The sequence below is a fragment of the Magnolia sinica genome, chromosome 13 (genome assembly GCF_029962835.1).
Source record: "Magnolia sinica isolate HGM2019 chromosome 13, MsV1, whole genome shotgun sequence".
In the NCBI taxonomy this organism is placed as follows: Eukaryota; Viridiplantae; Streptophyta; class Magnoliopsida; order Magnoliales; family Magnoliaceae; genus Magnolia; species Magnolia sinica.
In genome coordinates this window covers 11,657,972-11,684,315 of record NC_080585.1, presented here as the reverse complement: position 1 = coordinate 11,684,315, position 26,344 = coordinate 11,657,972, and the positions used below count along the sequence as shown (strand labels likewise).

Below are 26,344 nucleotides of genomic sequence, written 5' to 3'. Positions count from 1 at the left end.
TAGCACAACCCCTCAGAAGCACATATTTTCATGGAAATGAGTTTTCAACAGCAAAGCTTATATGTATTATCCAAGGAAAACCAAACATGTCTGAGAAAACATGGTTTCAAGATTTAAGTGAGAGGCTTTAGTACATTTCCAACATCCTCCCTCTAAGAATTGCTTCTGCTTTCCGGACCTGCTTCACAGGTCCTACGATGAATACCTACATGAAACTGTGCACATCAGAATCTGAAAATTAAATATATGCAATTATCATAATCACACAAAGATTGATGGTATCGATTTGAAGAAAATAAGTGATCATATCAGCAAAGTATGGTCATTCGAAAGGGGGATGGTGGACAAAGGACTCCTCTACGTATAAAGCCTCGGCCCTTTGGAAAGGAATTCTTTCTATGAAAGAGGAGGTTTTAAAAGAAACTCGCATCGCTATCGGCAATGGAAACCGTACTGGTTTTGGGACGATATTTGGGTTGGTGATGTCGCTCTTAGAGATGCTTTTCCTATAATTCACAATCTTGCCTCAAATAAGGCCATCATGGTGGAGGATTGTTACTCATTTATAGGGGGAGAAGTGGTGTGGAATCCGGAGTGTAGATGAAACCTTTATGATTGGGAGATCGAAGAATTCATAGCTCTCTTAAACTGCATTCAAAACAGCAACCTGGATCACAGTTCTGCTAACAGCCTCTTCTGGCTCTCCGATAAAGCCGGTCTGTTTTCAGTTAAATCCTTATACAACATCATTTCAAGTCAGCCCTTGTCAGTGCAAGAAGTTGCTTTCCCTCAAGTTTGGAAACTTCACGCTCCTCCCAAGATTGCGGCCTTTGGATGGTTGGTAGGAAAAAATAAGGTGCTCACGGTGGACAATTTGAGAAAAAGGGGTATGTGTATTACAAGTATTTGTGTGTTGTATGGCTGCTGCTGAAATGGTGGATCATCTCTTTATTCACTGTCCCTTCGTCCATCAGATTTGGACTTACATTCTATCGCGCTTTCACTTCTCCTGGGTTTTTCCGGCTGATACCTGTAGCCTCTTTCAAGCTTGGAGTGGTGCTAGGTGTGGAAAACATTTCGAGCTTGGAGTGGTGCTAGGTGTGGAAAACGGCAATCCAAAATCTGGAGAATCTCCCTATTGGCAGTTTGGTGGTCTATGCAGGAAGAAAGGAATGAAAGATGTTTCAATGGGATCTCAAAGTCGATAGCGTGTGTAGTTCCGAGGGTGAGTTATCTCATAGTGGAATGGTCTGCTTCTGTTGAAAAGTTTTAATCTTGTAATCTTTCTTTTTTGGCCTCCTAGCTGTTCCACCTCAGCGGACTAGCGACCTTTTCTTTGTATCTGTTTCGTTTCTCTTTCAATGAAATTTAAGTTACCTTTCACAAAAAAAGAAAATAAGTGATCATATCTGCAGAATCCCTTCTTAAATGTAAAATAGACATTGCTAGTTAAGTATAGCACGTTCGACAAGTGGAAACTGTGGGAGTAGGGTGGAGAACCGACTGTAAGCAAGGGAATTATTTGATATACCCTGTGGCAGAGTCGATGCTTGATACTCATGCATTAAGAACTTGTACACACAGCATATGCTACTGAGTTCTAACCGCGGGAATTGGAAAACCAACAATGAATGCGTTCCAAAAAACATATCTGAGTAATCCTAACCACTGATTCGTGAACATATGTTTCATAAAATGAGACCATTGGATTCTTTATTTCATTGAATCATCCTTTAAATGTCCATCAATTGGCTGTTTAATCAGATCTGCATGATGTTGGTTTATGGTCCATCAAGTCATGGGTGTAAAATTTTGGATGGTTTAGTTTGAGTTACTTGTATGCCAAGTGTCCACTTTCTCCCTACTTGTGTATAAATCATACACTACCGATTCCTGTATCTAAAAAATAGGCATGTTTGGCTGTAAGCAAATGGATTAACATCCATATTGCATTAGTTTAAAACTCTTCCCATGACTCGAAATAATGCATAGTCATAACAATTTGTAAACCTAAATGTGTGGAATTTTTTTGCCCTAGCATGTCTTGTGATCATATTGTTCGAAGTATCTCTGATATTATCGGTATATCCAGCTTAGTGATATCAATAACACTAGCAACAATGCCGATAACACTAGTATTATCAGAAATTCCAAGTATTGACGATGTATTGCTAAGTATTGGTATCAGCAATGTGTCGCAAATATTCTCGACTGTGTAAATTCCACATGTCACCTGAATCACCAGTGTATCGGCAATATTTTGATAATTTCACCAATAATTGATATCGCCAAAAATCTGTTTATTAAAATAATTTCCATTTCAAACTTTTTTTACGGGCACATGGTTATATGCAATGTTCAATTTGTTAATGATAATATTGGTGATATTATCATTATCGCAACATAGGCAAAATCAAGACCACAATCTTTCGCTTCCTTTCCAGTCGTAGGCAATTTCTCAGTGAAAATTCACGTGCCGTCGATATTCTGAAATATCAATGGATGTTTGGATAGAAGATTGGATGATTGGTTGGTTGGTTGGATGGATGGATAGATGGGACAACACATGCTTTTAGGCCCCCCACTAAATGGAAACTTATCATGTATGTATTCATTTTGCAATTTTTGATTCCTAAATATGCAAATATGTGTATTTTAGCATCTCCAAAAGTTTCACTGAAAAATTCCACTGTTTTCCCAGTGTTTCCCTGCTTTTCCAGTTATCAACGATATCAATATTGTTTCCGTATCCCTGGCCAGCAAAACTTTTAGCAATGCCGATACTTCAAACACTGCTTGTGATATATGGTAGATAGTCATCAATGGCTGGATAGCATTATCAAAAAGCCCATTACATGGCATGTAACATGCATCAGCTAGTTCTGTGCTTCTTGAGTGATTCACAGATTTTTGGACAACCCCAATCATATTTTGTGACGAGTTTATTCTGCCAATGTAAGCGACTAGATCAGCAGCACGTGTCACCCCATTGAAGCCCACATGTGAGGATTGTCCGATTATCAGAACCGTCTATCATCCTCGCAGTGTCTTAAATGACCTCTGGTCCAACAATCATGCTGAAAGGATGAAAGCATTTCTCCGAATTCTTTTCAATGGTCGACATTCAGTAAAACATATCAATGGTCAGAATCATTCACTTGGTGCAAGCTTCATAATGTGGCCTGCCTAAGCCTGGAACTTAGAACCAAGAACACAGATGAATGCGATCATCCAACCATCCTTACATGTGGACCCCAGTTAGCGACAAATGCTGGTGACCTTGAGTCATTACATGGGCAATATGAACTCCGTTCATAAATGCAAAACATGAGTCGAAATATAAAGTGAAGCAAAAAAAGGGGTGGGTGGTTGCAAAGCACATGAAACTAACCTTATCCGGTGGTCCTTTAGCACCTCCAATGAGAATTTCCGCACTGTAATATGCATATTCAAAAGAATGAAGTGTTATAATGAGAGAGAGAGAGAGAGAGAGAGAGAGAGAGAGAGAGAGAGAGACGTGACTTACTTGCAAGATTCTTTTACTGCCATGATAGATGCTCCTCTTCTTCCAATCACTAGGCCCATTTTGCCAGATGGGACATCTAGCACTGATAGGATCTCCTCTTCAGGAATGTCTCCTTCTGCAATTAGGTTATCTGCTAGACATCACCACAGACAATAGAATACAATGCCTCTTCAGCATATGTAGATACTAGGCATCACACCTAAGTCGATAAACAACTGCATTGTTTTTAAAATCTGCAATTCAAAATCCAATTTAAATTACTCAATAAAATAGGATTCCACATGAAGTTAGAATCCTTTAAAGGAAAAGGTACACGGAAAATAAAATTTGGATTGTGTGGTTCACTCAAATCAGAAGATTCTGTAAAGGGACAACCAACAGTGCTCCAGCTTTTTGTGAGCAAAAGTTATTCTCTTTTTCTTTTACACTTTCTTTTGTTCTCATTCCTTTTATTGTAAGGTGGGTTTTTCTTTCTTTCTTTCTTTTTATTTTTCCATTTTTTTGGGCATTGAAGAGAGCATTTATTTGGAGTGTTGCAAGCCAAACTCTACACTGTCAGATGAAATATCCATAAATATTTATCACAACTGTCTGACATGTTCAGCAACTCTCCTTTGATGTTAAGATATACATAAAAACAAAAATAAAGGGTAATGAAAATACCCTTCAACAAAAAGGAAAAAATAAACCATAAAACACACAGGTAAGGGTCGGTCCAAGGCCAACTGTTACAAACTAGGCCCAAAATCCACATCTGAGCCCGAACTTGTGAATCAGAAAGAGAACCTGTGAGCAGATTCTTAAGCCCAACACAGCTTGACAGATCCACTCATAAAAAATAAGCATTGGGAAGGCAAGCCTTTGTGCCTATCCACAATCTCTACCATGAAAGCAAGTATGCATTTGTGCACTCATCTATAAATATGATGTATGGGAAGGCCAGGATGGGCCAACGTCAATCGACCCCATTTATTTAAACAGGCCATGTTTTCTGATCCCAGTGGTCAAGCCCAAACTGAAACCTGATAAATCCCAGGCCGTCCCAAATGCCAATCCCACCATCTGCCCCACATTTTACAGCCAATTGCATAGCTTATCTTGTAAAATTCACCCTTAAGTTTCATAGACATGCCCCAGTCACACACCTCCAGTTCATCCATCAAGCTCTAACACCATTGAAAGCAAATACTTTAACCAAAGCTTCACTCTCTACCTGCCTTGCTTCCCTCCTTCCCTCCCTCCCTCCCTCCATTGGAAGCAAAGACTTTAATCAAAGCCTTGTATCTCCCTGCCTCACCTTGCTCTCTCCCTCCCTCCCTCTCTAGATAGATAGACATACAGAGTGAGGGGTCTCACACAACTAGTTAGAAAATAGTGTCATCATCCAACTAGTGCACTACTCTACAAGGTGGAATTTGTTTCTCTATTTACTCTTTAACATCCCTCCAAAAAGGGAGATAATACGGTAACACATGCCCTACCGTATTTTGGTAGGTATCCAATAAGAACATGACAGCTCATGTCCAGCATCAAAGGCAATGTTTTAAGTATCGACGATATCGGTCAATATATCCCACGATACATCTTGTATCCCACTTGCGTGATACAAAACACACAAGTGGGATACATTCCACACAGTGTTTTAAATAGCGGTAGCGTGATGCGTAGCGCTCGGCCCTTTATAGCGTGTAGCGTAAGCTACACAATATTTCTATTTTTTAATTTAAAAATAGGACAAATATAATAAATAGTGAAAAAAATATAAAAATGCCTAAAAGATGATTCATTTTATCAATTATAAGCATGTTCAAAAAAGTTATTAGTTATTATTATCAAAAGCCAATCCACAAATATAACCCAAATCAAATAATTATCACATCAACAACTTCCTAAGCAAACCACTTTAATTAATAATGTCTAATTGAAACCACAAGTCACAATTATGAAAAGAAATAAAAATCCCATAGGTTAAAAGTATCAAGTACAATACAAGTGTCACATTCCTCCACATTAGAAACAAAGAAAACGTGAAAAAATAATATATATAAAAAAAACTAAAATAGTAAAAAAATACATTGTAGCTTATGCTAGGCTACGGGTTACATAGCTGTAGCGTACGTTACGACCCTTGTAGCGTGCGTTACAGGGGATTTACGCTATTTGGGACGCTACGTAGCATTACGGCCACGCTACGCTATGTAGCGTACGCTACCACCATGCTACGGGCGCTATTTGAAAGACTGATTTCACATGTTCGATCCGATGAGCATTTTTTATTTTCAATCATTTTTTTGGTAAATCATATTAAATCAATGTCAAATTGTTACAAATACATGATCTTTCGTGTTTTGTATGAAATATCATAGATTCGGAGCTTTGATTTCGAGATTTGGAGGAGATGGGCCGAGTTGCGGAAAATTGAAAGAAAGAAAAAAAAAAAAAATCAAAATTTCCTAATTTCTCGCAAATCAATTGCAATCTTTATGTCCAAACGTAAAATCAAACACGTATACGATGTTTTAAATATCGACGATATCAGTCGATATATCCCATGCTATATCTTGTATCCCACCTGTGCGATACGAAACACACTAGTAGTGCTGATATATTTCACATGTTCGATCCAGTGAGCATTTTCAATTCCCAATCCCTTTTTTTGTCGAAACTCTGTTAAATCATTGTCAAATGGTTACAAATCCATTGGTTCTTCATGTTTGTTATGAAAAATCATGGAGTTGGAGCTTTGATTTCGATATCCATTAGTTCTTCATGTTCTCCATGTTTTTTTTCAAAATTTTCCTTCAATTAGCTGTCAATTGAGACTAATTTCCAAGTCTTTATGAGTATTTGATTAAATGATCAACACATACACTCTAATTTCGAAATTTGAGAGGAGGTGGTCCGATTTGGGAAAAATTCAAAAAATTTCCAATTTCTCCCAAATTGCTTGCAATGTTGCACTCTAAGCATGAAATCAACGTGTATCAGGGCTGACCTACTTATTTGTTTAAGTCCTTGTCAAACTTTGAAAAATAAAAAACATTTTTAATTAAAAATTTTATAATAATAATAATAAACATATATTAAAAAATATTTTTTTAAATCTACCTTTAACCAGTTGTCACTTGAGACTAATTTCGAAGTATTTAAGAGTGTTTGCTGAAATGATAATCACATACACTCTAAATGCTATGCATTGAATTTGAATATAGTTGCATTTGTTCAATCAGACAACGCATAGCTTAGGACCCTATACAAAGGAAACCTATTATATGCACTTCTTTTTTGAGATGTTATGATTTAAAAAGTGTTAATGTCTTTTTTGACAATCCTCGAAGTTTCATTGAAAAAATCAACCATGTTCCCAATGTTTCCCCATGTTTCCCAAAAAGTGTGATAAATTGCCCGATACGAACGATATATCCTGTGCGATAAGCGATACGTATCTATATCCCAAGGATGCGATACGTAACACGATACCAATATTTCGAACACTGCCTAGAGCAAGGCTAAACGATTTGGTCCAAAGGTTCCTGCTTTCATCTTTCTCAAAGCTTCTTTCACTTCAGATATCCTAATCTTATGGAGTACATAAATACTTTCATAGGATTAGGGTATCTACAATGAAAGAAGCTTCAAGAAATATGAAAACAGCAAATGCCCTTGGACCGAATGGTATACCAATAGAGGTTTGGAAGTGTATGCAAGATACTAGGCTATTTTGATTAACAAAGCTATTCAACAAGATTTTAAGGTTGAAGAAAATGGCAAACGAATGGAGTACCGTGCTACCTATTTATAAGAATAAAGGAAACATACAAAGTCGTACTAACCATCATGGGCTGATGTTATGAGCCATACTATGAAACTTTGGTAAAGAGTAAGGCATGAGATGAATGTATCAGAATATCAATTTGGTTTCATGCCAGGGAGGTCTATCATTGAAGCTATTTTCCTAACTAGGTAATCGATGGAGAATATAGGAAGAGGAGGAAGGATCTCCACATGGTCTTTATTAATTTTGAGAAAGCTTACAATAGGGTCCCTATAGAGTTAATTTGATGGGTGGTGGGAGAGAAAGGAGTTTCAACAGGATATATTTTGACATGATTAAGGATATGTATGAGGGAGCAATAACAAATGTGAGAATCGTTGGTGGAGAGACAAGTGAGTTACCAATTATTCTAGGCTTGCGCCACGGATTGGCATTAAGCCTGTACCTTTTCACATTGGTTATGGATCGGTTAATGAGCCATTTGCAAGAAGAGATCCCATGGTGTATGTTGTTTGCAGATGACATAACTTTAATTGCCATGATGATGGAGGCATAAACACAAACCTAGATTTATTGAGAGGTGATTTAGAATTTAAAGGATTTAAAACTAGGACTAAAACAGAGCATATGGTATGCAATGTTAGTAACAATGGGAGTGGGAATGGGAACTAGTAAAGATTGCTAGCCAAGAAGTTGCCCAAAATGACCACTTTCGATATCTTGAGTCAATAATTCATGAGGGGAGAGACTGAGACGGATGGTTTTTTTTTTTTTTTTTTTGAGTGACTGAGAAGGATATTGCCCATAGAATTCAAGCAGGTGGAAGAAATGGAGATGTGCCTCTAGAGTTTTATGTCATCGTCATGTGCCACTCAAACTGAATGGGAAATTTTCTAGGATGATTATAAGACCAGCCATGCTTTATGGGATAGAATATTGGGCAGTTAAGGAACAACACGCCCATAGGATGAGTCTAGGTAAAATGAAGATTTTGAGATAGATGAGTTGCAAGATAGGGATAGATTTAGGAATAAATTCATTTGAGGTAATTTAGGAATAGCACCAATAGATAACAATATAAGGGGAAGCAAACTTAGATGGTTTGGTCATGTGCAACAGAGAACAAGAACTACACATGAGTCGGTACAAGTTGAAGGCTCTAAAAGAGAAAGGGGAAGGCCCAAAAAGACGTGGGTGGAGGAAGTAAGAAAAGACTTGATGGCCTATGGTCTAACTAAAGTTATGACCCTTGGTTGAGTTAATAGCGGAGAAGGATTCATGTAGCTAATTACTTAGGATAAGGCTCAGTTGATGATGATAATGATATGAATTAGATAGTACAATGTTTATACACTATCATTATCCAAGTATGTACATACTTTTAAAATGGGGGTTTTACCCAAAATACACAAGTACTTTTAAAAAAAAAAAATTCTACATAATTAGGATTTTACCAAATAATGCCTTTAAGAATAAAAAATTATGGGCAATGGTTTTTAAGAGGAGGAATTACTAATATGCGCGTTTATTTTTTTTCTTAAAAAGTGATAAAGTCGAGAATTTTAGGGCCCACGCGATACATGTATGACATCCAACCCATCCGACATATGAATCCCAGAGTGATGATCACCTGAACCAAAAATCTGGCTGATAAAATCATCAGATAGGCTACAAGTGAATTTGGATGCTTTCGGGTGGTGCATTCTTTGATGATGTGGCTCACCTTACAGATTTTTGGTTCGTTCAATGATCATGGTGGGGTGCATCTTTTGGATGGGTTCAAAGTCTTACACATACCATGAAGGCCCCACAATTGACTTCGCCACTTCTTAAAGGAAAAAAGAATAAGGGCATTACAATAAGTGCACCCCTTGAAAAGCACCCAGCCCTCTAAAATATATGTGGAAATACCTTATCATAGACAACATCTAATTATCAGTTTATCATTCTCGGCACAAACAAATACCCCTATCATTATGAATCAAAGTCATTTGAGAAGTAACAAATGATGACATGTACACATGATCATGACCTAAGTGAACTAGTGAACAAGATAATATTGGCCAAACCATATTTATCTAAAACTTCATATCCCTAGTAGTCATTTGGTGTACGAGTCACTTCTCACTATATGTGAGGCAGCACGGGGTGGATTCAAGTGTAGAATATGAGGATGCGATTTCACTAGAATTTCAAGAAGAATTCTATTGAAGGGCTTTTCCAGTCTTGACATGGGAGGGGAGTCAGCGAGAGGAGGCTATAGAGGATGACATTAACAGCTGGCTTGTGGGCTTTACGAGGGGAGAGGAGCAACCGATGCTTACTGCAATCTAAGTAGAGGTGCATCAAAGGTCTTAGGTGGGCTAAGATGGATGTAATCGAATGGTACTTAATCTAAACGGCCTTTGTCAATTGTGATCTCTCTTGTATTTCTGGGGCATCTTCGTAATTCTTTAGCCATTTTGGTCCCCTTTTTAATAAAATCCTAACCTTTAAAAAAATCAAGAAGAAACTTACCAGATTAGGAGGGAAAATTTTGCAGAAAAGTCATAAGATTCCTTGAGAAACCCCAATGAATAAGCAAAAAATTGCCTCAAAGATCACTAAATAAGCAGAAAAGTCAGAAGATGTCTCAAAAATGCTTCAAGAGCTTTAGACCACTATAATGGAATAGAAGAATCACTCTTCTTAAGAATCCACACCCATCGGGGAAGTAGGCATTTGGAAATGAATGTCGGTGGCTAGAATCTTTCAATCCGGGACATTTTAGGGGCATGGTAATGTAGGGGTATTTTCACACCGAGCTCGAGTGGGGTGGCTTGTGTGATGCAGGGGCACACTCGGGGTGGGCAGCCCGTGTGAAGCAAAACCCATATGAAGTGGGGCAAATGGAGACATCAGAGGACCTACTCGGGTGTACTAGAGACGGAGACAACCACCCACATCAGCACGACTTTCTTTGTACATGGGAGATGAGTTCCAGATGGGGCTCGTCGGGCCATTTTGAAGACCCCTCATGCATTGGACATGCATCAGGAAGACTCAACTGATACATGTGGGCTGCTTAGGAGACCTTTTTAATCATAGGATTTTTATTTCATGTCGATCCGACCATTGGATCTTGTTGATCAGACCATCGGGCCAAAAAATCTTCTAGATCTGGGCCATTTGGACTCTGATCTTGCTATTTTTATATTTTATTTTTTTTGCTATTTTTAGGATTTATTTGATGGTTAAGATTGATAATAAATGTTTTAGTTTTCTTATTTTGAATGGACCACTTCACTTTAGTGAATGGCATAGTTGTAATTATGCTGAATTTTTAATTATAAAAGCACAGGGGACGTGGAGTTCCAACCTTAGTGGTGTTATTGAGAAGAATTAAAAAAAAAGAAGCTCTCTTGTGTGAATGAATTTTCCTACTTGTGGGGTTTGTGAGAAACCCTCCCTTCCAATTGAATTGTGGAATGGTAGAAGCTTGTTTGGTGGTAGATTCTCCAAGGTACATCATTCATCTTTCTCTTCTTCGAAATGTATTCTTCTTCTTACATCCTCCATCTCTCTTCTTCGAAAGGTATTCTTCTTCTTCTTGTGTCTTCTTCTTTTCCTTTCCATTACAACCTTCTAAACCCTAGATCCTTTGAATACCTAAAAACCCCGTTTTAAAATTTCCATCCATGAATCCAAAACCCTAATCAAAATCTTGTTTTTTTTTTTTGGAACTTTCCTCAAACCAGAATTTTGCTTGCATCATTATCTATCCACATGATTGTTGCATTACCCATGCTAGATTGAAAGTCCGTACTTCCAAATGGGCCACTCTTGAACTATTTTATATTTTCGTGTGCTGCGTACGTGAAAACCAAGGATCTTCATGTTATAAATTTGAATTTCTAAATCTATTATGAGGATATGCTTGATTTTATATGTTGATTGTTGAAATCAATGTGTAATTGATCTCTCATCTTACACCCTAGGATAGTTTTCATCATCCTGCATCAAGGGCCCACGGGGGGATGGGGTGTTCGGCTGAGGTCCTATCCCATGGGATATGGGGCCTGAGCTATGAGATAAAGAGATTGATTCGCCATGCTCTATCAGTTCGAGCTTTTAGAGCGAGTGGTTAATTGTCCTACGTCAAAGTGGTATCAGAGCGGGAGGTCTTGTGTTCGAAACTCCTTACCGGGGATGATTAATGCAAGGGCATTTTCACGCCGGGCTCGAGTGGGGTGTGGCCTATAGGATGCAGAGGCACACTCAGGGTGAGCAGCCCGTGTGAAGCAAGTGGCTCGTGTGAAGTAGGGCCCATGAAGGGGGTTCGGCCGAGGTCCTGACCCATGGGATGTGGGGCTTGGGCTATGAGATAAAGGGATTGATTCGCCATGGTCTATCAGTTCAAGATTTTAAAACATGTGGTTAATTGTCCTGCGTCACATGTGTTGAGGGTCAAATATTGCATATCAGACCCTAGTTATTGCCTAGATTTATGAACATGGTACTGTTTAACGGCCCAATTTAACCATGTTTTTGCTGCAAGGTGTATTTAGGAGCTTGGACTGAAACAGGGTGCTAAAAGCATAGATTTAACGCTCTGATGTCACCAAGGCAAGGGACGATTCCAGGGGACCGAGATCGATGAGTTTACACGCCAGAGATCTGGGAAAACCAAGCTTTTCATGTTAAACGGGCCTGAAAGTCAACCAGAATGCAAGATCATAGGGTTCCCACCATCTGTTTGCCTCGAGACTTCATATATGGCCTGAGGACCATAAATTAACCGTCCACGTCAAATTTTAACCACTGGATCTTTGTGGAACTGGCCCAACTGACAAATCAGCCACTAAATCCTTGATCTGGGGCTCACTTGATATCTGGATATGCTTCAATTTTGATCTCAACAGGTTAAATAAGCTGACAATTCAGATGAACAGAGCGGATTTATCATGAACATCGCGAGTGGACCCCATTAGCAATGCCAGTGCATAGTGCATAGGTGCACTTCACGTGCACTGTATCCTATGAAGTCGGTCAGTGTGCGCTAACCGACTCAAAATCATCTTCCACGCCAGCGGGCGGACGCACGTCCACCAGTTGATCGCTATGGGGCCCATCCATCGTCCATTATGATAATCAGACCCGTCCATTGTCTCTAGGGTAGAGAAGACCCTCACCTAGGCGGAATTTTGGCCCCATACACGTGTATACACGTGGATCATCGAAAAACGCAAGATTAACGGTGACTTGATTTTATACAGTGGACTGCACCAAAACTCGACAAAAACTATTCCTTCCCGACTGGTTTTTCGCCAGGAATCCAATGAACGGGTCGGATTTCTCAGAAAACATCAATATGGGGCCCACCGAACACATTAGCGTATCTTGGATTCAAAATTACGCTGTCCATCCGTTTCTGTGTAGTGGGACCCACCCCGCTTACATTTCGATGATCTGAACCGTTCCCTCGATCCGAGACGTAGGGACGACCCCAGGCATGATGAGTTTCTAATCCCATGCGTGCGATCATGCGATCTCCACCATCAAACGCAAGACGGAAGGCGAGAAGATCTAGTACAATGGGCCACACCAAACTCGAAACAAACTCGCCCTTCCTGACCGGTTTTTCGACACGCTTTCAATGGAAGGAGTGGATTTTGCAAACAAACGACAAAGTGGGCCCCACTGTCAGCACTGCGCAAACAGAGTAGGCTCTGTTTCGCATCCGGCTGTTGTAGCGTGTTATACATTCTTGGAGGCAATCGGACGGCTGATTTGGACTGTCCATTGTGTAGGGCGTTCAAAAAAATCCCAAGAGACGTTGATCTTTTGGAGAAAACAAACGGACAGATGGGAGTAGGAGGCTATCTTCTTGGCTACGGAAAAGCCCACGCACGCACCAACTTACGCAATCCAGTTGTCTTCGCACCGCCAGGAGGCCCTCCAGCCGACTCTTTCCGTGGCCTATATAAGAAAGAGAGAGGAGGGAGCATCAATCATCCAAGGAGCTCGGATCGGTTTGAACGTGGAGGCTAGGCAGGAGAGAGAGTAGAGTGTTTTCATTCTTATTTTTATTTTTATTTTTATTTTTGTTTTGGTTTAATCATGATTATGATAGGCTAAATCTCTTAGCTAGGGCTAAGAGGAGAAGCTTGTAGCGTGATTAGGATGCTTTTTTTGTTTTGATTCATGTTTTATTGAACTTTCTTGGATTCTAGTTTGATTATGAAGGAATATTTTTAGTTTTTAATGGTTTATTGTGACTCAAATTACAATAGATCTGCGATAGCTTGAGATATCTTCTTTTCCTATATTGAGATTGTGAAATTAGGCAATCCTGTTATTCACTATTGTCTCATGGGCATGGTTGGGTGATGGAATCCTTCCTAACCTTCACAATTCTCTTATGATTGACTGTGAGATTAGTAAATTGTTGTTGTTTGCCATCGTCTCCTGGGCATGGTTAGGTGATGGAATCGCTTCCAAATCTTCACCAATCTTATCTGTTGATGATTAGATCCATGAGAAGTTTAAAGATCCAGACAAATCTCTTCTTACCAACTAGATAAGATAGGACTCTGATTCTAGTTGTGTCCCTGAATTAATACAAGGTAACTTCCCAATTGTTACAAGTGGATCCTTGGCACCCTAGTTTCCTTCCTCTGAATTCTCTTAGTTTTAGATAAATATTTCATCATTATTCCCTCAATTATATACGATTTAGATTTCATCTTAATCTAGTTCTAGTTTTACTTAGCTTCAGACTACGTATAGGTTTCAGTCCCTTAGGATTCGACCTCGGTCTCACTGAGTTATTACTACATCACAACCCTATACTTGGGGAATGAACAACATGGTCCATCCACTGCTGGGTCCAACAGAACAATACCATGGGGCCCACTTGCCCAAACAAGAAAGGTTGGGGTCTTAACCCACAGGATGTGGGGCCAGGGCTATGAGATAAAGGGATTGATTCGCCATGCTCTATCAGTTTAAGCTTTTAGAGCAAGTGGTTAATTGTCCTGTGTCACATGGTCCATCCACTCTTGGGTCCAACAGACCAGTGGCCTGAATCACTAAACCATGGGGCCCACTTGCCCGAACAAAAAAATAAATAAAATCTAAGTATACAACGTAGGTCATCTCATTAGGGAGCATCAAATTTGTTAGACAAACTTCCGTCAAGTCCACTAGGTAATTGTTAAATGTCAACACTAGGCATGAGATGGAGCAAGACGGACTACAAAGAGTAAGACTTTTGCAAGATGCCAGTCATATTATAGGGGAAGGGTTCAATGCCCATTGACCATGTGGGTACAATGAAATTGTTTACATGAGGATCTTGTGGAAAAATGAAATCAGTGATTTGTGAACTGAGAGAAGCCATGTGGTTTCTATGACTATTTTATAGGTATATTTGACTAGTATTGCCAAGAAAGAGATACTTCAATAAAGTAGTGGTAATGAAAAGAAATACATCAATAAAGTTGGAGTAATGAACTTTTCCCAACACTAAAATAATCATATTCGAAAAAATAATAATAATAATAATTATAAAATAAAGACCTGGGATAGGGGGAAGAGACGGCCAATCCGCATGCTCGTTATCACTGATGCAGAAACAGCGGCAATAAAGGGAACCCCGTACCGCAAGAAGCCATAATGATCGTTGGTTCAACTTCTCCATCATTTTATGATAGATGTAGAGGAGAAAGCGAACATCGTCTGCAGCAGCACGGACCATCAAGTCAGATAAAGGTCTGTACATCCAAAATCCAGGATCCTGAAAGGGAACATAAAGATCGTCAAAACGCTGCCGCTTATCCTGTGGTAATATTTCATGAAACAATACTGTGGAGATATAACCAAAGGTACTAATGGACATAAAACTGCCAACATGGGTTCACAAAATCAAAAGCTTCTATACCTCCTGGTACGAACAGATGAAAGTTATAAGAGTGTGATAACTATACCAAGGGATACCTATCTTTAAGGAGAGACCTATAAATCCCAGGCTATAATAATAGTAGCTTATAAGGTTCTTCTAGCCAAGTGACTTTCGATGTTACACATTTTTTTAATAAAACATCATCCAAATGAGGTTGCATCTAGCAGCTGATTAAATCTAATGTAAAGTATAAACCAGTGATGAACCATTATTATTTGAATCTATAGAAATTGCATCAAAATAAACAAATCTACAGAATTATTATACCTAGATTCCAAGATTGAGTGGTCTAAAGAGCTAGCATATCATTAGACTCGCAAAACCATACAAGGTTTACCTAGATTCAAAGATTGAGTGGTCTAAAGAGCTATCATATCATTACACTTGCAAAACCATACAAGGTTAAACTTACTTGTCTTAGAAGGACACGCACTTCTTGCTTCTCAATATATGATATACCTACATCACATATCAAAGTGAATATCCAGGCAATCTAGAGACAACATTCAGGGTCAATAGATAATTAGATATTGATCCTAACACCATGTTTCCTATATTTGATCACGAAAAACATCAAGAATGCGCATTGGACAAATAGTGATGGAGGCCATATGGAACTTTTTGCATATTCCATGTCAGGATAGTAAACTGTTGTAGCTAATAACATAAAAAGACAATTTTGAGATTAACCTCAAGAAATAATTAAGTATTAAGAAAACCCTCTGAAATATATATATCAGAAGAGCCCTTCAATACCACCATGTTGGTGGCTTTTGTTGGTCGATCCATGACGGTTTTGCCTTGCTTTTTATTGGTTTTGGAGGTTTGATTCGTGTAACATAACCATACCGATGTGATGCAAGCCCATCATTGGACACCATGTGTTGCCTTTTGTACCATTTACTGCAGACTTTTGAGGGCCGAATTTCTGAGACTAAAGTTATTATTTTGCAAGACTATGGTTGCTGATTTTGTTGATTTTCTAAAGAATTTTGGGGGCTGACTCTCTGGATCTACACATTCTATTTTAGGCCTTTAAATTTTGGCTAAATTCTTGTAGATACAGAGTATCTAATTTTTGGAGATTAGATTGACTTGGAATCAATCTAATAGTTGAGAAATCAATGTGTCTATGGTCTATAAATAGGGTTGTTCTAGGAGGTAGAGGCATTACATTTTCCTGAGTTCAGTGGAGTTCTTTTTTAGTAGGCTTAGTGATCAATAAGGTGTTTATCCCTCTATTCAAATGTCCCCGTGTCATGTTTGTACTTCATTTATTCCAGCGATTCAGGTATCGAATTCTCATTCATTCGATAACTGGATGGTATCACAATATGTGGAATTGGCATGCCACATATAGATTCCGATGATGGGAGTTTTAATTTGTAATACCTATCGGTACCATGACAAGGTTATTGAGTGGAATGGTGGAAAAGGATTCATGTAGCCGACCCCATTTAGTTGGAATAAGGCCTAGATGACAATGATGATGATCGGTACCGTCATGTATTATGCCAATGCACATATATGCTACGGAAATCAAACCACCAAGCAAACAAAAGCAAGGGCAAGACAATCATGACTTATCCAATAAAAGCTATAAAAAACGGTACAAAGGGCTCTATTGATATAATTTTTTTAGATAGTTTTCTTAATGTTTAATTATTTCTTAATAATCTTATGATTGTCCCTAATATAAGCATGTTAAATAGATACAATGACATAAAATGGACTTTGGAAAAAGAAAGAAATTCCCACAACACACCTTGGTAGCACCTCTATAAGGATGTGAATGGCAAAAAATAATAATAATAATAATAATAATAAGCACATGTATCATGGGGCTCTGCGCAAACATCTACTAGCACTCACCAACATGGGCCCTCACTCCTGCCTCACTTGCCAATAGGGATTTCTAACAGTTAAATTCACTACAACGTCAAAGGTAGGTGTTTATTGCTCTAAACGCATTTCATTTGGAGGTGCTAATCCCCCTTTTGCAAAGATTCTTCCTGGTAAGTTAGACACCCCACATTGATTAACATTAATCTACTACCCAATTACAAATGCCAACTCTGCCAGCTTGATAACTTACTTTTGAATCGCTCGATTACTTTATCCCATAGATGTTTAGCCAGCTTCCCGATTCATAATGGTAATCCAAGATATGTAGATGGAAATGAACCTTCCCTACATCCAAAAATCCTCGCAAATTAGCCTCCATCTTCACTTGACAAGCCTACTCCCAAGATTTCATTTTTGCCCGAATTAACCTTCAAACACGATACAACCTCAAAACATACAGTAATCATCCGGAGATTATCAACCTCCAATTCATCTACCTTACACATAAGCAACGTGTCATCTGCATATTGTAAGTGTGAAATCTAAAATTGAGAGTTGTCAACTTTAAAATCTTTCACTAAGCCACACATTACTCCTTTATCTATCATCTTGCTTAAAGCCCCCATCACCACCAAAGGATCTCCTTAACGCAAACCCCTTAATGCCTAAAAGAAACCATTCAGGGATCTATTTATCAAAATAAAAAATTTTGCCAATTTAACACAAATAAGAACCCACAATTGCCATTTTTCTCCGCAACCCAACCATCCTAACATATAGTCTAGAAAGTCACAATCAACATGATCATATGCATTCTCAATATCCAACTTGCAGACTACCTCTTTCATACATTTTATGTTATGAGCATCAATAACTTCATGAGCAATCAATGCACTAGCCACTAACGGTCCTCTACAAAATTCCCCTGCAACTTGAATATTACTTCACTATCACAGATCGAAACCTTGAAGCTAAAATCTTTGCCGGTGTTTTATAAGGGCTCCCCAAGAGGCTAATTGATTTGAATTCCTTTAAAATATTTGCCCCTTCTTTGGAATTAGTGCCACAAACGTAGCCCCTAATTCCGTTTATCAAAAAACTAGTTCACAAACCCAATCACATCCATCTTCACAGAGTCCTAAAACTTTTGATAAAGGGCCATTAAAAACCATCCGGACTAGGGATTTTGTCACTCTCCAAATCCAAAACTGCCGCCTCTTATCTCCTTTACTGAAAAAGTTTTCTCAAGAGACTCGGTCACCTCCCTCAAAATAAAGTGAAATAGGAGATTATCAAGTGTTGGTCTTTCCCACTCCTCCCTAGTCAAGAGCTCCTTGTAAAACTTTACTATCGATGCACATACATTTTCTTTCACTTCCACCCTTTCCCCTTTAACCACCACACTTTTGATTTTGTTACTCCAAGATTGCACACTAGCCATTGCATGAAAAAATTTGAATTTTTTTGTCCCCCACCTTTAGCCAAAGTTCCCTAGAATGTTTTCTCTGTTTAATTTCATCCTCCCTAAGCCTCCCATTAAACTTTGCATTATGAATTTCCCTCCATGCCCTTTCTCAAGTCATCAGCTCCCCTCCTTTAGCATCAAGCCTTTGGATTTCTCGCAATGTCTTCAATGATTCCTCCTCCCGTTTCCCCAATACCTCTTTTTTCCAAACATTTATCTTTCCATTTAACAACTTTAACTTCTGAAAGAGGGAAAAACCAGCCTTGCCTTGAATTGAAATGGAAGACCACCATTCTTTCACCCTCTCCGAGAAGTCCTCCGCTTCCAACTAAGCAAGCTCAGATCTAAAAGGACACGGCCCCCAATCCTCCTCTTCCATTTCCAAAATGATTGGATTCTGGCCTCGGCAAACCTCTTTGAAAAGCTAATGAAAATTTCTCCATACATTCCACTAAAATGCCATTTGTTGCAAGTAAGATGTTTCTAAAGGTGCGTCGTTTCAAAGTATTATTCCTAGGAAAGGAGGGTAGGATGTGTGGAGAGATATTTGAGTATTCGGCCATCCATTCAACGAAGGAAATCACAATTATTTTGTAAGGGCTAGCAAGTCTTCCAAGAAGGGAGCTGGATTCTTAGTGGGTAAGGGTGAAGTTTTGGCATGATATGTGAGTTGTCGAAACTCTTGAGATGTTTTCTTCTTTGTATGGCTTGTCCATGTGCAAAGAGGCTAAGGATGTTGATAAAGGAACAATATCTTAGAATGTTATCACTTGGTGGTATCCTAGGGAAGAAGAGATCAAAAACTTTTGTACTCTAATGGGGTTACGTTAAAATTCAAAAATCAATCCAGTTGAGGAAGATAGAAGGGTGTGATCTTGGTCAAAGAATTGCAAGTTCTCCTCCAAATCTCTTTGAAAATCTATGTTGTAGAGAAGCGGCCACCCTTCTCCATGGCTATGGTTTGGAAATTCTTCCCCAAGAGTGCAAGCACTCGTTTGGATCACCATGGCTAAAAAGATTCACACAATTGCTAATCTAGAGGAGGAACATTATGAATCTGAATGTACATCATGTGAAGGAAGGTGGAGGAGAATGTCAGTCGTCTCTAATTTGAATTTTTTTAAATGACAAATCCACTTCAATGGTTAGTCTAAAAAGGGAGATCCAATCTATAGTTTTGGAGTGAGCGTTCCATTGCAAGCCTTCAAGTATGGGAATTATTGTGTTGGTCTTTTTTTCTTGAGAGATTTTTGAAAATCTTTGATGACAAATCCACTTCAATGGTTAGTCGAAAAAGGAAGATCCAAATTATGGTTTTGGAGATAGCTTTCCTTAGCACTGTCTTCAATGATGGGAATTGTTATGTTGGTCTCTTCTCAGGAGCCTTTTGTAATTGGGGGGTTTCCAATTAGTTGGTCTGCTTTTCTTTTCTGCAGGGTTGGTTTTGTTCTCTTTTGAGTTGGCACTTTGAGATGATTTTTCGTCATCTTGTAACTTTTTGTTCGGGTTTCTTGTGTTTTTGCAACAATAAATTTTCAGTTACCATTGGAAAAAGCTTAACAATGCTATAAAGCGTCATTCTTTCAGCCTTGAGCATATGAACATCATACATGTTCTTAGAAGGAACCCTTAACAAATCCAATAGTAATTGCAACTGCAAGAACTACATAATATTAGGATTGATGTTAATTTTAAATAATTATATGTTGCTAGGTTCTATATTATGAATTTATCAATACTAGACGTACATACCAACACTCCCTTTACACATGTATAGCCTTCAGCACCGCCAGTCTTGTGCTACCATTCTCGCTCCTGCTCCACTTCTAGCTTCTTAAAAGTGCAGAATGGCTGCTTGCATCGTCCTAAACTTCCCAGATCTCTATTCCAGTCATCCATGCACTGTTCATCTAAGCAGAGATCAACCCCACGAATGTCAACCTTCCACTATTCAAAAAATGAATTTATGGATTAAAATTATTCAGTTTTGTTCAATATGTTAGTTTATCATCTGCTTCTGCTTAATTGTCCTCATTCTACAAAGATGACTCAACCAGTGTAAAAAACTCAAACATAAAGAGTGATTTCAAAATCTATCATGCAGTGATGATTAACATATGACATAACAACATAGAAGAAATGAAAACTAGAAGCAGTTGCAGCATAATGTCATGAAAATTAATATGTGATTATTGGATAATGCTAAAGAAGAATTCAACCATTGTCACATTGATCCATGATTTTCTCCCACTGACTTGTATTAAAATTAAATGAAATAAAAGTCTAATGACTTCCGATCAAAAAAGGAAAAAGTCGAATGCCTACTGATAAATAAATAAATAAAAAGTCCAATGCCCAGAAACACGAAACCCAAGGATGGTCACAGTCTAGTAGTAGTACCACAATAGCGTGGATCTGCAAGGAGGCCAACAAAAGATATATAGTCATCAGGTGATCGTTTTCTTCCCTCTTGCTCCTCTATCAGAGAATATGCAATCTGCGCAAAGAAAACATTTAGACCATCAAAGAGCATTGGGTGAAAAGTCCTCACACTCCTGAGTGCCACTTCTGGGTCAGACAAATTTCATCATCAACTACAGAGGTTGTGTGAGTGGAAGAGGAGGGAAAACGGATGCCCAGTTAATGGGGTTCTGTTCTCCGTGCTGCCCCAACCACACAGCACACATCGTTGGTTCAAAAGCCCTACCAACTAAAATTTGGTGCTACATCCAAAGGAAACCTTAAGAAAGAAGACTGTCCTCTATAACTTGAACAGAAAGAAATAACAGGATAACATACAGAGAGTTAGAACTGGAACTTTAAAATAAAAATTTAAAATTTAAAATTTAAAAAAAAAAAAAAACAATAGTTTAAATTACAAAACATATAAGTAGCATTTGTCCCACATGAGCTCTCCATGATGTTTTTTATTTAACTATGCTGCATGACAATACAGTCTGCAGCATTTGTTAAGAGTTCTGCATTTATGATGCAGATTAAGCAGAAAGGATACAAACTTATCGAAGAAATAATTGGCGCTTACCTGGGTGTCTATAACATTGTTCAACTTGATCCCAAATTGAAAATACAATGCCTGCAGAATATGATTAATAAACAAGAATGTTTAAAACAGATGGCAATATTCTAATCAAACATGCAGGAATGACAAAACAACTAAAATCAATTAGAGACCTCACTATCCCGTTTGCAATCATGAACAACTTTTGTGATGTAACTAGACTCAAGTGCAGGCTTACAGGCTTGCATAAGCACCTTCCCACCTTGAATAGCATCAACCAAATAAACGGCATCCGGGAACGCAAGCTGCCAAAGACAGAAGCAAAAGAGATTAGGTTGTAGTAAGCAGTAACAAGTAAATATGATTGAAAGGACATGCAACAGAAATTCCAAAGAGGAGATGGGCATGCACGAAACACATTATAGACCCACACATGCCTCTTGGATACAGAATCAGAAATCAAGAAATAGGTGATCTGTAGTTCTTGTGCGACAACATTAACAGAATTATAAGGCTGTGTCCCGAAAATTAATTTCAATTCAGTACAATTAGAGGAGCATTTTCACCAAGCATCAAAGAAATAGCTTGGGACTTCCATGATGAAATACTGAATAAGAGTAGAAACAGAAACATAGAATAACTCATGGGCTTGCAGATACAGAAATGATTCCATGAGGAATTCTATTAGCTAGGTCTCGTTGACATAGAATTGTCTATGATGGACTAAGAAATTATTGATTTTCAAATGAAACAGAGACACGTCTGCAATCTCTCTGCACGGGAATCTTCAAATATTTGCTCAGAATCATGGTGTGCCACAACGGCCATTACGAGGCCGTAAAGGCCGTTACGTAAAGGTAACGGTGGCAACCATTACACGTTATGTGGTCGTAATGGCCGTTACAGAAAATGAAAAGAAAAAAAAAAAAGAGTACCCGTAACGGCCGTTACAGGCCCCGTAATGGCTCGTTGTGCCCCCTCGTAAATGCCGTAACAGTCCATTACAGGGCCGATATAGGTTTTTCAGATTTTTTCGATTTGAGAGAGAGACAGAGACAGAGAGAGACTATAACGGCTATTTAAGGGGTGCACCATCACAGCCCATATAATAAAGGTAACAGTGGTCGCCGATACGGCCAACATTACCATTACGGAATACCTTGCTCAAAATGATAGAAACTGTATTGCAAGGGCATAGAAATAGAAGCCTCTATAGGTCTCTTGGGAACCCTTCACATACAATAAAGGTTATATGACCCTCATTTATTCTTTTATTTCCAAAAGCAGAGAAAGGAAGGACTTATGCACCAGATGAAACAGCAGGAAAGATGAAAGGGTCCACAGAAACATAAGCAACAAAGACATTGACATTTACAACAAACATTACCCCTTTAAAAGTGCATGTTTGTGCGCTCATGTCGTTAAAGTTAATACGTGCATATGTATTTAGCATCGTATAAGGAAAAAATATATATATGAGATATCGCTTGATTTATTTCTTTAGTAATTTAACCAAAAACAAAAAATAACTTCAATATTCAAACCTGAGGTTACAGATACACTGAAAAGCAATGCATGTTTTTTTCCCATATAGAATGGAAAAATCAAATGTATGAGTTAAAAAATAGTTAAAAGATAAAACTAGTTACCTGCATGATGCACAGAGCTCCATGTCGACAAAGATCAACACCCTCGCAATCAAAACCAATGACCAACTGCCTTTCAACAGAGGGCTCCAGAAACTCAGGTGGGAGTTGAGATGCATCAGTGACAATACAGATGGGAACAAGCGACAACTTGGTATCAAGATCTGGTTCTTTGCCTCCTGGAAAATTACAAAATAAAGCATGCAAACCAAAATTAGATTCTTGACAAGAAACATTTGCACTGAAAAAAAGATCACTGCATGATTAGGAGGAAAACAGAACAGACAGAAAGATGAACTAGAAGAAGAAATGAAACAACTGAAATAAATCAAAAGCTAGAAAAGCCAATACATCACATGCAATGCAGAATTCAGCAGCATAATTCCATAATCATCCACTAATTAAAAATGAGTACAAGCACGCAGGCAGGAGTGCATGTTCAACCATGCAATTCCATAATCATGTCCGACATAAAAATGCATGCATGCAGACACTAGTCCTTTCATGTACACGAGAAAGTTTTCAGATATGGTATCTACCAACCCATTTAAATCCATGAGCAATAGAAAATATCATGCAGACCTAAATATATAAATTAATTAATTAAAAAAGAAGAAGAAGAAGAAGAAGGGAAAAAAAAAATCGAGAAAAGCCCACATCCAAAAGGAACAATTTCCAGGTCCAACAACAAGCTGAACTGACAATCAGCAACTAGACCCACATACAAAATCTTTCAAATTCAATAAGATAAAAGAAAACCCACCTCCAAAACCAATCAACTGATCCCAAAATCCAACTTACAGACCTCAAAACAAGTTCAAATGTCAATCAATAACAAGACCCACATCCAAAATCATCAAAATTCAACAAAGACTTAGAAAAGTCACCTCCAAAAACAACACAACAATCACAAAATCCAATTCCCAACCCGATGACATGCTCAAATGCCAATAAGGAACAAGACCCACATCTCAAAAGCTTAAAACTTTCAATCCCGACTCCAAAACCAACACAAAAAATCCAAAATAACCCAACTCCTAATACCCAATACAAGCAAAGATTCCCCCAGTCAACAAGACCCAAGTTCAGAAACCGATAATAATCAAAACTAAACAAGGACATATCAGAAGAAATCACGTCTTTTTTGCAGTTGAATCCAACAAATAAGACAAAAGAAAAAGAAAAGAGAGATGCATATGCATATACCTGATCGAGAAGGGAGAGGAGACAAAGGAAAGAGAAAAGAGAAATTCATATGCATATACCTGACTGGGAAGGGAGAGGAATCTGAGTCTGATGAGGAGTAGAAGCCATGTGATCGACCCCCTCTCTCTCTCTCCTCAACAAAATTTCAGAAATCCAGAGCTGGAAAAGGGCTAAAAAGAAGATTCGATGCTTTTACAGCTCTGGAATTGCATTTTCCAAGCTTAGAAGATTGCCATTCCCATATCCGCGCTTTTGCATGCCCCTTTTAGCCCGTCCGTCGCAGTTCTCTCTTTTCATTTTGCAGTCTTGCCTCCAGAGAGGAGCTTTTACTAGCGGCATCCCCGCCGTTTCCCTTTTTTCCAGTTCTATCCCTGAACTTTTTTAGGGAAAATTATCCATCAGTCAGTCCTCTCTAAGGTCCTCTCTAAGGGTAACTTGGTCACTGAAAGGGAGAGCGCTAGCCTGACACGTGGAGGACAAACATGCATCAGATCCGTCCATCAGGTGCATCTGATTCCAGTACAAAAGTCTGATCTGCCTGATGGACGGTCAAATGAGCATACATCTGATACTTATATGCTCACCGTATCTCCACAGTGGAGGTGTGCAAATATCTGACGCATCCGATTATTTGGTAAGTGTGGTTTCTTGATTTATGCCACCCACAAAATGTGATCTGCTTGATGAACGGCCCCGATTAACTGCTTCCCTTGTGCCTTTTTAGGATCATTTAGCAAGGGTCGAGGATTGCCTACCGACACCGCCAGCAGGGACTCGCTACTGGATGGTGCTCGTGGGCCAGACCATGGCATACGTGTTTTATCCCCTCCGTCCATCCATTTAACCATCTCAATTTATGGTGTGAGCCAGATCCAAATTTAAGGTAGACCATATCACAAGAAACAGTGGTGATTGAACGCCTACCCTTAAAAACTTCAAAGAGACCATAGAGCACTTGCCCATAGAGTGTGGTGAAAATAGATAAACGGCAATAAAATACATGCATCATGGTGGGCCCATAGAACACTGTCTAATAGCCAAGTTGCCATGGCAGTGTCCGTGGCCAGTCGGCATCCTGCACCAAGAGACGTCATCAAGACTACAAATTTGCTTGGCCACTGTTTGGAGCACCAGAATGCAAACTTTAAAATGAGATTAATTACTAATCTCACCTTGAAATTCCAAATGGCACGTTTGAAAGGAGTGTGAGATAGGATTAAAATTAACTTTGTAAGCTTTGGGATATGAGCCTTGTGTTGTAGAGTGTGAGATGGGATTACTACTCTCACTTACTATGGATTTTGCTCCACCAATTCTAATTTGAAAATAAATCATGGGATTTATTTTTTAGTGCATTCATTCTAAACTTAATATTATGAAACATGGGATACACCTGGTGCAAAGACAATACCTTACACATACATTTATTATAACTTTTATAATTTCATCCACCTTAATTCCACCTAATGCAATTGGCCAAACCGGGCCTAAAACTACTGTAAATGTTCAAAATTAGATATTGTCGATTCTCAAATCTTTTATGATACTCTCCAAAAGTAGAATTTAATTATTATTACCCAATTCAAGCTAAATTATATGTATAGACCAATGGAATTGGAGGGTTTTTTAAAAAAAATAAGAAGCTATGACAACTATTTAAATAATTGAATTTGAGGATGTTGAATAAATCTCTTTTTGAGAAACCAACCAAGCTCTTTTCTCTTATTTTTTGGCAAAATTGTACTTAATTTCATACGTGGCAATTCTGTGAAGATCTCTTTATTAGTTGGGGGAAGAATCATGAATCAAAGTATTTTATAAACAAATGAGAAAAATTGAATTTCATTACACAATGTGTGGTTGATAAACAAGGATTGATTTTTTAGCAGGTTCAACTCAAGTTGACCTCAGAGAAGCGTG

The 26,344-nt window shown here is 38.5% G+C and overlaps 1 protein-coding gene across 3 annotated transcripts; it reads right to left on the bottom strand.

Annotated features, from left to right (window-relative positions):
• On the bottom strand, positions 1–24,735 carry LOC131222804 (uncharacterized). 3 transcript variants are annotated; one of them, XM_058218004.1, is made up of 10 exons: positions 24,484–24,735; positions 23,222–23,397; positions 21,746–21,877; positions 21,597–21,647; positions 20,954–21,050; positions 15,656–15,702; positions 14,862–15,078; positions 3,527–3,659; positions 3,392–3,434; positions 1–205 (listed from the first exon to the last, which is right to left on the bottom strand). In XM_058218004.1, exons 1-10 carry the CDS (start codon positions 24,530–24,532, stop codon positions 128–130), a joined length of 1,023 nt encoding a protein of 340 aa, XP_058073987.1. In that variant the 5' UTR covers positions 24,533–24,735; the 3' UTR covers positions 1–127. The 3 variants fall into 3 exon arrangements, with proteins under 3 accessions (XP_058073987.1, XP_058073988.1, XP_058073986.1); XM_058218005.1 differs by having other exon boundaries at positions 3,527–3,656; positions 24,484–24,734; XM_058218003.1 differs by lacking the exon at positions 24,484–24,735 and adding an exon at positions 24,106–24,355 and having other exon boundaries at positions 3,527–3,656.
• Between the last annotated feature and the right edge of the window lie 1,609 nt (positions 24,736–26,344).